Genomic DNA, 12686 nt, shown 5'->3' on the forward strand with positions numbered 1-12686 from the left:
CCTCCCTTTCTTCCTCCCTCCTTCCCTTCCTCCCTTTCTTCCTCCCTCCCTTCCTTTTTCTCTCCCTCTCTTCCTCCCTCCCTTCCTTCTTCCCTCCCTCTCTTCCTCCCTCCCTTCCTTCCTTCCTCTCTTCCTTTCTTCCTCTCTTCCTTCCTTCCTCTCTTTCTTCCTTCTTTTCTTCTTTCCTTCCTTCCTTCCTTCTTTTCTCTCTCTTTCTTTTTCCTCTCTTTTTTCCTTCCTCTCTCAGCTCTTTCTTGCATCTTGTAATACTTATGATTTTTTTATATGATAGGGACTTGTCAGATGAAGGGAAATTAAAATTTTATTTTCCTTTTTTTATGATAATTAGACAAGAAAAGAAGCAAAGACTGCTATAACCAAGGTAGTAGTTTCTGCGGATAAAGCCAAGGAACAGGAATTAAAATTGAGAACCAAAGAAGAAATTACTACCAAACAAGAACAAATACACATAACTCAAGAAAAGGTGAATATCATGATTTTATATGTGAAGTACATTGCTAATGCCTACTGTGTATGCCAGTGTCATATTTTATGCCAAATTAAAAAAATAATTCTGATTAGATTGAGGGCAGAGATTGTCTTTTGCCTCTTTTTATTTATATCCTTAGCGCTTAGCCCAGTTGCCTGGTACATAGTAATGGCTTAAAAATGTTTTTTGACTTCTTGATTCTCTTTAAAATAGTTTTCATTGGAAATGATAGCAATTTCTATTCAAATTTCTATTTAAAATGATACCTATTTCTAAAAGGTGTAATTATCCCCTTCTATGGCTAATATGTTATTTATTAATATTATGTGCCTTGTCTACCTGATTGAATTGTCTTGCTTCACACTTATGTTGCTAGGTACCTGTTTACCAGACCCCCATGGACTGACCTATATTACTAGGGCATGGCTCCTAAATGTCCCAAGGTCTAAATTAGAGGATGCCAACAGAATTTCTACTCTTCTTCAACAAACAGGAAATAATTGAGTCTAAAGTCCCTGGTTGATATAAGTAATTATTGTACCTTTGAGGGTGCTTACACAGTACCTATTGGACGTGAGGAGAATAGCCTAATAGTTATTATTCTTTCAAGAACAAATTAACCAGAGTGTCCACAAAGTCAAATTTTTCCCTACAGTTATTCACTTTTAGAAAATGAAGACTCCTGGATATCCTAATATAGGAAAGTGATTTATAAGGAATGAAGATTCTATCAATGGGAGAGTTAGTGGCTAAAATGTCAGGCTTCTAATCAGGAGGATCTAGATTCAAAGACAACCTCAGAAACTTACTGCCAAGTCTTGTACCCTCTGTATGGCTGAGGCAATTCCTCTTGATTCATTCTGCTAAATTCTGGTCATTTGTGATCTGTATTAAAGCTATTGATTAGGTAGTTCCTCGTGTTAATAAAACTACAAAGCTTCAGTGTTCTCATCTTTAAAACAAGAATTTGAAACTAAATGATCAATCATGTACCTTTTAGTCTAAATCAGAAGTCAACCAACTACATCCTGATGGTCAAAGGCTCCCATAGCCTGTCTTTATAAGGATCTGTGAGCAAAACAAAAGCCAAAAACAGGTAGCAGCCCCCATTTGACCCTCACGCCATAGTATGCCCAGTGCTGGTCTAAGTTATTCATAGTTTCAATCCCTTAAACAAGGTAATTAGCTCAGAGTAGATATTCATAGTCATGAGGTCCAAAGGGACCTTAGGGATCATACAGTCCAAGCTTTTGTATAAATTGTATAATTAAGGAAACTGAGGCCCAGAGATGGTAAATGATCTGCCCAAGACTATATAGTGAATGAGTGGCAGAACTGGAATAGGAATTCAGGCCCCTTGACTTCTTTCTTTTTTGTATATCTAGCTCTCAACCAATGTGAATGGTCATCTCCTCCTATATTTGAATTCACATATATAATTATGCGAAATATGTTCCTTGGAAAATACAGTGTGAATTTGAATAATATAACCACTTTAGGGGATTTGTTGTTCACACTAATCAGGACCTATCTGAAGACCATGTTCTGCTATAACTTGCATGGGAGGGAAAATCTTTAAAAAATTAAATATTTTTATTTTAACAAAAGCATTGACTCAGTGCTAGATGCTACTTTTTTCTTATGATATTAAGAGTAGAAATGTCAGAACTCTATTAACCAGTATTATGATTTAGTTTAATTCAATATACAGAACAGATGTAGAAATGGATTTGATCTCCCTTCCAACATTGCTGTTTAATAAAATTTAATATTTTATTTAATTAAAATGTATTAATATAATTATTAAATTAAAATGTTTAATTAATTGATAAAATTTAATAAAATCACATTATTTTTCTTAAAGAAAAGAGAACATAAGATCTTTTTATCATTTAAAAACAGATGAGAAAAGAAACAGAGAAAGCCTTTGTACCGAAGGTAGTAATTACCGCTGCTAAAGCTAAAGAACAAGAAACTAAAACTACTGAAGGGATAACTACAAGACAGCAACAAGTACAAGTAACTCAAGAGACGGTAAGTCTAATTCTCCAAAGAAATTATAGTTCTTGAGCAAACACCACATCCTTTCAACAAATAGAATATATTCAAGCACAATATAATTGCTGGTATCATCCTTATTATTATTATGCTTGTCATTCTTGCTATAGCCTCCCAAGGTTATTATGAGGATCAAACGAGTTCATCTCTGTATAGCACTTTATACAGGCTAAAGTAATATACAAATGCCAGCTGCTGCTAAATTCTGTTGACTCACTATTTAGAAAACAGTGACCTCCAGTTCTAAAAACTCTCCAATTCCATGTATTAAGAATTTGCTTCACTAACACTAAATATGTAACAAAATTGGAAACAACCCTCATTTTTTCTTTATTCCATACACTAAATTCAAGATATAATTTTAAGAAAAGGTATAAATTCTACTTCCTGTCCATATCCATTGTGACCTATATATTGTCTGTTCCCAACATTGGTTCTGTTTCTGTTCTTAATACAAGACCTCAGGTTGATTTTAAAATGCTTTCAAGGGTTAAAAGTCTGCCTGTATATGGGAGCCTAACTGGATTCTGCTATGATTCCTTCATATCTAAGTTTGGAAGACTTTGTAGTCAGCAAAAAATCCTAGTTGCCCTCCACCAAAAAAAAGTGGTTGCCATTTTGCTACTAATGACCAATCATCTGAAGCTTCCGCTGTGACTGTGACCCCTTATCATGAGCCTAGAACTGGGTGGTATTTAGAGTCAGGAGTTGATAACATTAGTACATCTGCCCCATAGGGTTGTTGTTAGTTGTGCTTCATAAACATGATATTATGAGTCCTAAAAACCCAAAGCATCTACATGAAAGCTTTCTCACTAGGAATTATAGAATTCTATAATATCACAATATTACATATATATGTATTCTAGTTATATAACATATAATGATATAATATCAACCTAGTTTGGGCACTGGGCATTGGGCACAGGAAGCGTTGAGTATTCTTCTTCGTCGTCTACCCATCCTCTTTCTTTGCTTATTCTGCACTAGCATTTTGACATTTTATCTGGGGTTCATAAACTTCAACTTTTGATTTTACTCAAATAATCAGATGAGAAAGGAAGCCGAGAGCACTTCAGTAGCTATTGTGGTAGCCGCCTCTGACAAACTCAAAGAACAAGAAACAGAGCTGAGAGCTAGAGAAGAACTTGTCACAATACAGGAACAAATGCATATAACTCATGGAGAGGTGAATACTGCTGCATCCACAGACGTGAAATTCACAGTAGCATGGTTCTAGATGCAAATTCTACATTTTCATCATCTGTCTTCATCATTACTTCCCCCCACTGGATCAGAAATTTTCTAAGTCACTTTTCCTCCCTTGCTAGTGTTCACAGCTATTTCCATTTCTAAACATCACCAAGATTTCATTTTGAGTGATTACTAACTCTTTGTCATACTTTGGATTTTTAAATCTTCCTATTGAAGCTGATGCCATCCAAGACTATAAAGAAATAAAAAGCCAGAAATTTCTCATTGTCATTTTACTAAATTAATTCCATAGAATAAAATCTGGACTCTATGGAATTAGTGGGGTTGTGGTTTAAAATCTTGTAAGATATTATATGTAATTCTTACCTAAGACATTGTAGATTTCAGTAGATCTACAATCTTTCAATAGACTTGCCACTGCACATAATGCGGATGATCAAGCAATTTTATTGCAGTGAGTTGCTATTGAAATGCTAGCATGGAAATGTCCTTGAATAGGAAGAAATTTCCATCATCTTTTCCATAATAACCTTTCACTCTTTTGTCTTATGTTGATGTTCTCAGAGACCACATGGAATTTAACTCTTTGCCTACTCCTTTTTTGCTTGAATATTTAGATAAGAAAAGAAACTAGGAAAACAGTGGTACCTAAAGTAATAGTAGCCACTCCCAAAGTCAAAGAACAAGACACTATATCAAGAACTAGAGAAGTAATCACTACTAAGCAAGAACAATTGCACATAACTCAAGAAAAGGTGAATACAGACATATGGAATGTGAAATTAACTTGTGCAACTTACTCTCCTAGTAAACCTATTATTTACTCAGGAATATAAGAATCAATCTGTATTTTCCTTTCTAAAACTAAAGCTAAAATGGCTAAAAAATTTGAACTACCATTATTTCCCTTGCCTATTTGGATTTCATTCATTATTAACCTGCTTAGTATTCCTTCTTTCATTTGCATGAAGGCTAAGATTTTAAAATATAATTTATAATATAAGTCTCAGTACAAAGATTCTGATTTACTCCAGCTAACATTTTTAAGTATTGTGATTCCCAATAATAATAATAATATTCTATCTTTTTAAGTGGAAGTTAATCACCCCTTCCTTAGTAACCCTATATCCTCGCATCTTTTATTATTGCCTCTGAAATGATGCCATGTTTGTTTGGAACCATGTGGAGCTCAAATCTTTATTTTACTATAACAATCAGATGAGAAAAGAAGCTGAGAAACTTGCTCAATCCACAATAGCAGTTGCAGCTGCTAAGGCCAAAAGTCAAGAGACAACACTGAGAAGTAAAGAAGGAATGGCCATCAGACATGAACAATTTCATGTTACTCATGAAAAGGTGATGGTGACTCTCATCAGTGTGAAATCTCCTGTTCTTAACACTTCACTGCCAATCATTATGAAAGGAACTATTAACACACTCTCTTTTTTTGAAACATAATTTTTCAGCAACTACTGAAACAGGATATTTGTCTGTTGTTAATATTACTACATATTCCTCTTCCCTCCTAATTTATCATTCATTTTCATTTTACGTGATTAACAAACATGTCTTTTAGGGTTAGAAATTGACTTTTTGCATGCAGATTGATTTCAAGAGAATCTTTCTAAATAAAACACATTTATGTAAATTAGCTGAATAAGTAGACACATCCACTTTTTGTAAAATGTATTTGTTTTGTGTGTGTATGTTTGCGTGTGCGTGTGCACCATGAATCCCAGATATTACCTCATACCAAGAAAAATGAGTAGATCTAATCTTCTCTCTCCACATTTGTGTTTAATCCAATTATAAATATTTTTCCTTATAATCCTGTGAACCATTCATCTTTATCTTTACTGTAATAATCAGATGAGAAAAGAAGCTGAGAAAATCACAGCGCCTACTGTAGTAGTTGCTACCACTAAATCCAAACAGGATGCAATTTCAAGAACTAGAGAAGGAATTTCTACCAAACAGGAGCAAGTACAAATAACCCATGAAAAGGTGACTATAGCTGTTTGCACATGTGAGATTTTTCTCCATTAATCTCTTCCTTCCAGAACCATCTTTCACTCTAAACCACAATAAATTTCTCTTAACATTCCATTTTCTTCCTTCACAGTAATTTATTCTTTAAAAATTAGCAATGAAGTTTGAAATTAACTTTTTTATTTTTGTTAGTATTTTCTTTACATATTTGCTGTTTTCTTTCACTAACTTGCATCTTACTGTTTGTCTTATTTACTTTTTTCTGAAATGGTATTTTTAAGAAACTTTTTTTTAAAAAAAATGTTATCATTACATGGATATAATGTTCTGTGACAAACCACATACTTTATGCATGATCATTATTCTGAGAGGACATTCCACAAGGGCAAATTAATTGTAAATTTAATTTCCATAAAATCCTTAAAAGAGCCATGTAAAAACAACTCTTTATTTTTGTCAAAAAAAATTAGCTAAAGATGGATGCTGAGAAGACTTCTTTACCAAAAGTAGTAATCACTACCATCAAAGGCACGGGGCCAAGTGCAATTTCAACAACTAGAGAAGGTTTTGCTGCCATGCAAGAACAAATCCATCTTTTTCATAATGAGGTGAAAACTGATGCTATGGAAATGCAAAGCATTGTTTCATCATCCTTCATCCATTACTATAACAATCCATCCAATATTGTCTGTGTATGGTTGATCCATCTGATTGTTTAGTTACTCAACACAATTCTAGACATGATTAAACTCAGTGAAGTCTCCAGCTGGTAGATGCTTGGCATTTTTAGTGGTGAAAAATCAGTTTGTGTCACTCTTTCTTTGTGTCCACTAAATGAATTCACAGCATTTCATATGTGTGAATTGAAATCTGAATAGTTCTCTCACTTCAGAATCTTCTTTTAATTTCAGAATATTCTTCCACTTGCCTCAGTTAAAAAAAACTCAGTATTTATAAACATGTTTTCACCATTTTGATTGCTGAAATACTCTATGTTAAATAAAACAGCCTACTAGAAAAATGTAAACATCTACCAAAGAATGTATCCTGATGCAAACTAGCACTTAATAGGCACATTTATATACCAAAATATATTAGGATTTTTTTTTTTGCCAGAATGATTAAGGTTTGGGATCTATGAGGGTCTTAATTAATGAATAAGATTCTCCTGTGATCTATATTTTTCTTTCCTTTTAATACTCTATTTTTAAATTGAGACTAAGAGTTTATTCTCTTGGAGCCTAGAATCTAGAAAGTCTATAATCTAATCTATAAAACAGAAGATTAGAGAGGAAGTTTCAAGGATTAAATAGAGAGCCAGCTCTGAAGTCAGGAAAATGTATTCAAGTCCTTCTTCTGGCACATAATAACCCTACCCATGGATGAGCCATTTAACTTTTCAATGACCCAGGATAAATTATTTAAAAATTACTGATCTAAGCTCTTTATAAATAGATATTGTTTCATTCTTTCTATGTTTATGTCCAGCACCTGACACAGTGGCAGATGCACAGTAGACACTAGATAAATATTTATTGTTACATGATTCATTCATCAATTGGCGAAGGCATTTCCATACTGGAAATTTCTCATATGAATGAATAACAATTTAAGCCCTCTTCCCCCAAATTCTGATAATAGTACCTGTTCTACCCTATCTTGCTGAGTTGTCAGGACAAAATAAAAAAATACCTTGAATACTATAGTATACAATACAAAGAGAAGATATAAAATGCCTCTTGATATGATTTAAAAACAAACAAACAAACAAAAAAAAAAACTCAACAAAACCCAAACATGCTTCATGTGTCAGTTAAGACTGCAGCCTAGAAAGTGTGATGGAGCCAAATCATAGAATTTTTTCCTTTAAGATGCAAATTCAAATTGAGGGAACTATTTGCAATTCTCTGACACAGGTTAGATATGCAGTTCTTTCAGGTGAGAAACCTAAAATCCTCATATTCATTTACATTTTAAATTGTTTAGAATGTTATTTTAAAGAGATGAAGATAACCCATTTGAAAACTAAATACTCCATTCCATCTATATTATGATGAAACAAAATGTACCTTGTTGTACCACTGAATGATCATAATTCTATCACTGGGACAGTTAGGTGGTGCAGTGGATAGAGTCCCTGACCTAGAATTAGGAAGATCTAAGTTCAAATATGACCTCAGTCTCTTACTAGCTGTGTGATCTGGGCAAGTCACTTAACCTTTATTTGCTTCAGTTCCTCATCTGTAAAATGGTGACATACTAGGGAAGGAAATGACAAACCATTCCAGTATCTTTGCCAAGAAAACCCCACGGACAAACTCCATGTGGTCATGTAGAGTCAGACACCATTGAATGAATAAAAAGCAACTATATCACTGCAGCCAGCACAAAAGGATGCCTGGTATTGTCAAAACACCTATTTAAAAAAATTAAAACGTGGTACATGAGTCAGTTTGTACTGGTGCTCTTCTCCTTTTTGGACCTCTTTGGTAATCTGGTGAAACCTTTGGACTCTTTCTCAGAATACTGTTTTTAAATGCATAAAAAGAAATATATAGGATTACCAAGGAAACCAATTCAGTTAAAATGCAGCTCTCAAAATGCTTATAAAAATAAATTCAAGGGCCACAGGTTTAAAACCTCCTGGTTTACAAGATTTTTTAAAAGAGCATCTTCCCCACCAACTGTTTCTCCATCCATAACCTTTTTCAAACATGAGAAAATAACCCCATATGCCATTTCCACCTGTGCTATTGGCTAACAGTGTTCTGAATCTTGAAAACAGTGAAAAGGAAGTGTCCACCAGTGGGAAAGGACATGTTTTTTCCTCCCAACATGAAAACACTTTCCTTTTCATTGTGGTACTTTCATTGGTGAAAAATACACATTTTCATTGGTGTCTTTAATAGAGATATCCAAACATCTGAAGAGATTTTCCTCGTGGGGAATCACAAATGTATTCATGCATTCAATGTGCATTCATGAGCCATCATGTTATCTAATATTTGCATGCAAAACACACATGGCTGTATTGACTCTGGCTTCTCTGAACACGAAGATATTACTGTGAGAGTGTATTTTTATGAATATAGTGACTCTGCTCACACAAGACCAAATGATCAATGTAGAATAATAATCATTAAATCAGTGTAAAAAAATACCACAAAAAAAGCTGGCGTTCAGAGTTGCTATTATATGGGTTGTGAAGGGTGGGGGGTAAATATTATATGTCTCTATATTTTATATCTCCATATATCATATGCTAAATTTATTTGATAATCTTTCATCTTCCTCAAACTGTCTAGACATCCTTTTTTGTCCCATGCTTTTGCTTCCAATTTTATGTATCTCATTATTTCATGATTAAAGCATTTGCATGTTGAGTGATTCTAAATACATATGCACAATTAAGGAAGTATTAAGTGAGCAAATGCATTACTAGTTTTGTATATCTAGCTCTATTGTACATTTTGTGTAATGTAAATGAATTGTCTGCCTCTGAGTGTCATCTTTAAAAAAAGGAAGACAAATGAGTGTATGTTTGTATTTGTATTTCTTTTGGCCTGTAAACCAGCAAGAGAATGTTTCCCCAGGGCTTGATTTGGTCATTGCCAAGCCTGAACTTTGGGTGTGTTATCTCTAGGTGGGAGTTGGGAAAAAGGCCGAAGCGGTGGCCACAGTTGTTGCTGCAGTCGATCAAGCCCGAGTGAGAGAGCCCAGAGAGCCGAAGCATTTTGAAGAATCCTATGGGCAACAAACCACTTTGGAGTATGGCTATAAAGAGCAGATCTCGGCCAGCAGAGTAACCGAGCATCCCCAGCGTCCAGCTTCAGAACCTCACGTTGTCCCGAAAGCAGTCAAGCCCGCAGTGGTCCAGATGCCTTCTGAAACACACATCTCCGCAACAGATCAGATGGGAATGCACATATCATCACAGGTTAGAGCCCAGCACCCCCTGGAAACATCAGGGTAAATACTCTTTGGGTAAATACATCACTGAGCTTTTTTTTCCTGCAGATCAAGAAAACGTCAGACCTGACGACCGAAAGATTAGTCCATGTGGAACACACACGTCCTCGGACAGCAAGTCCTCACTTTACTGTTTCAAAAATTTCTGTTCCCAAAACAGAACACGGACATGAGGTAAATAGTGGGAGAAAATTTCATCAGTAAATTTCTAGGCCATGGGAGACAAAGAACTAAAGTATTTGATTAACGGTGGTTTCCTCTTATCCACGGGGCTCTTCAGAAGCTCCCAGTGTCAATCAGTTAATTAAAAAAGTATTGAGGGGGCAGCTGGGTAACTCAGTGGATTGAGAGCCAGGCCTAGAGACGGGAGGTCCTAGGTTCAAATCTGGCCTCAGACACTTCCCAGCTGTGTGACCCTGGGCAAGTCACTTGACCCCCATTGCCTACCCTTACCACTCTTCCACCTATAAGTCAATACACAGAAGTTAAGGGTTTAAAAATTAAAAAAAAAAAAGTATTGATGAAGTATTGATGAAGCACCAACCATGTGCCAGGGACTGGGCTAGGTGCAGGAATGCAAAAACAAAACTGAGACATCCATTGTCCTCCTTGTATGTATGGACAGAATCAGTACCAGGACTGGATTGTGGGCCAGGGTTCAGGGCTCTTCTGTCTAGTGGTGTTTACTGACCTTCCCCCAGGACCAGTGGGATGGCTTAACCTATGAAGATTGTATCTGGCCTCCCAGCATAATTTGGATCCCATAGTAAAGTAGCCTCCTTGGGGAGCCATCGAAACTCCCCTAACACCCTGCGGAGGCCCTCAAGTTTTCTCTCTCAGGCCGAGCACCAAACAGTCTTGGTAGACTCCCATGTCTGATGTTTTGCTAAAAGGCTAATAATACATTCATGTCATTCACTGCAACTGACACTATCAGTTGTTTTTGAGGAATTTTAATTTAGTATACATACACACACATACATACATATACTGTGTATGTGTGTGTTTGTTCTGGAGATTTTAAAGGGAGGGCATCATTAAAAGAAACTGTTCCAAAGTGGAAAATGCACATAAGCCATTCTTTATATATACCGAATCTTTGTGTTTTTGTGAATAGAAATGATTTACACTTACACAGTATATGTGTTTATCCTTGAATGATCCCCAATACATAGATAATTGGCTATTCCTGTTCAGTGAATTAGATTATAGTCTCCCTTTCCAAGGTACTTCACTTGAGATGGATATAAATCATAGATTGAAGGTGTTACTAAAATGAATTTAATTCAAACAATAGGATTTAAATCTATAACTTTATGACCCTGGACAAGTCATTGAACTTTCCAATACTCTAATTGCCATTTGATGTGTTTGCATTGATGAATGGAGTGATACATGCACCCACACACACAGAGATAACTAGGTGGCATAGTGGATAAGTGCTGGGTCCAGAGTCAGGAAATCTGAGTTCAAATCTGGCTTCAGACACCTACTAGCTGTGTGACCCTGGGCAAGTCACTTCGCTCTCTTGACATCAGTTTCTCATCTGTAAAATGAGCTGGAGAAGGAAATGGGCAGCCATTACAGGATCTTTTCCAAGAAAACTCCCTGGACAGAACTGGTATGTTAGAGTCTGTGGGGTCATAAAGAGCTGGACATGACTAAATAACAACAACACACATAGACACGTGCACACATGTGTGCATCTATTATCTGCCCTCATAGAATGTAAAGCCCATGAAATCATGGACTGTTTATTTTTGCCTCAACATTCCCAGCATCTCACATGTTGCCTGCATTTATCAGGTACTTAATAAATATTTATTGCCCGAGATACACTGATGCAATAACAAATATAGACCATTCCAGCATATCTGTGTACCCTTAAAACAGCATATTTTTATTTAAAATATGGAGTTGAATACATTCAAAGATGAATGTGACACACATGTTTAGAGGCAGCATGGTATATTAGATCGAATGTTGAACTTGCAATCCATTTGAACTGGGTTCAAATCCTTCCTATAATTCCAGATGTGTGACCCTAGGCAAGTCACTTAATCTCTATGTAGCTTGAGAAACACCCTTAAACATATTTCAAAGTCCCAGATTTCATGGGTAGAAGTATTTCCTATACCTAGCATACTCCGCATACCCCACACTGAGGAAATCATAAATCCTTCCAGAATGACACATATCCAAATTTAAAATGAATCTCTTGATTCCACTAGAAATCTGTGTTTGTCATTTTAGCCTGACTCAGATATTTACTGTGTAATATAGGGCCCATATGTCACTTAACCTGTGCCAGCTTCAGGACTTTCATCTATAAAATGAGTATACCTTATCTATTTCATAGAATAAGAAAAAATATGTAAAACATCTTATAGTTCTTAAAACATTCTATGAATATGTCTTTTCATGTTTTATTTTTTATATTTTTCCAGGTTACATAGAGGTACAATTTTAATAACTGACACTGTAAATATTAGCAATTTCTCCCCTTACTTTGTGTTTTTCTTCTTTTTGTGAAAATGACTTGTAATTAACTGACATTTCTGGCACTTTTAAGGTGAGGGGGACAAACAGTGATCTTTGAAAAGCCCTTCAAGCCTCATTATTATATCATTTCATTAATGCATCTTCAAGGTCTTATGAGAAAGAGCATTAAAAAAAACCCTTGTAGCATAGGTCAAAAGACTTATTTTTGCCTAAATTAGCCAAATATCCAAATGATTGACATTTGAAGATCTAAAGGATCCAAATTCTTTCTCTGAAGTATGATTTGATTAATCTGAACTTCTCACTAGTTCTGGCCAAGAAGTTTCTAAGAACCTAAAAACTTGAAAGAAATTATGCATTTTCCAAAGAAAAATTCTTAACTATAGTATTTCAGTCCACTGTGTTTTACAAGACCAGCTAAGCATACATTATTTTTTTGGTATGGCATCTAATTCACTGGTGG

The 12686-nt window shown here is 35.3% G+C and overlaps 1 protein-coding gene across 1 annotated transcript in view; it reads left to right on the plus strand.

Annotated features, from left to right (window-relative positions):
• TTN (titin) overlaps nucleotides 1-12686 on the plus strand; it is a 328387-nt gene that overhangs the window by 25989 nt on the left and 289712 nt on the right. The window contains exons 9-15 of the mRNA XM_044669742.1: nucleotides 350-484; nucleotides 2393-2524; nucleotides 3600-3737; nucleotides 4381-4518; nucleotides 4982-5119; nucleotides 9396-9689; nucleotides 9770-9895. Coding sequence (XP_044525677.1) covers nucleotides 350-484; nucleotides 2393-2524; nucleotides 3600-3737; nucleotides 4381-4518; nucleotides 4982-5119; nucleotides 9396-9689; nucleotides 9770-9895 — 1101 coding nt within the window. The remainder of the gene's footprint in view (nucleotides 1-349; nucleotides 485-2392; nucleotides 2525-3599; nucleotides 3738-4380; nucleotides 4519-4981; nucleotides 5120-9395; nucleotides 9690-9769; nucleotides 9896-12686) is intronic.

This window comes from Gracilinanus agilis, chromosome 3 (assembly GCF_016433145.1).
Source record: "Gracilinanus agilis isolate LMUSP501 chromosome 3, AgileGrace, whole genome shotgun sequence".
NCBI lineage: Eukaryota > Metazoa > Chordata > Mammalia > Didelphimorphia > Didelphidae > Gracilinanus > Gracilinanus agilis.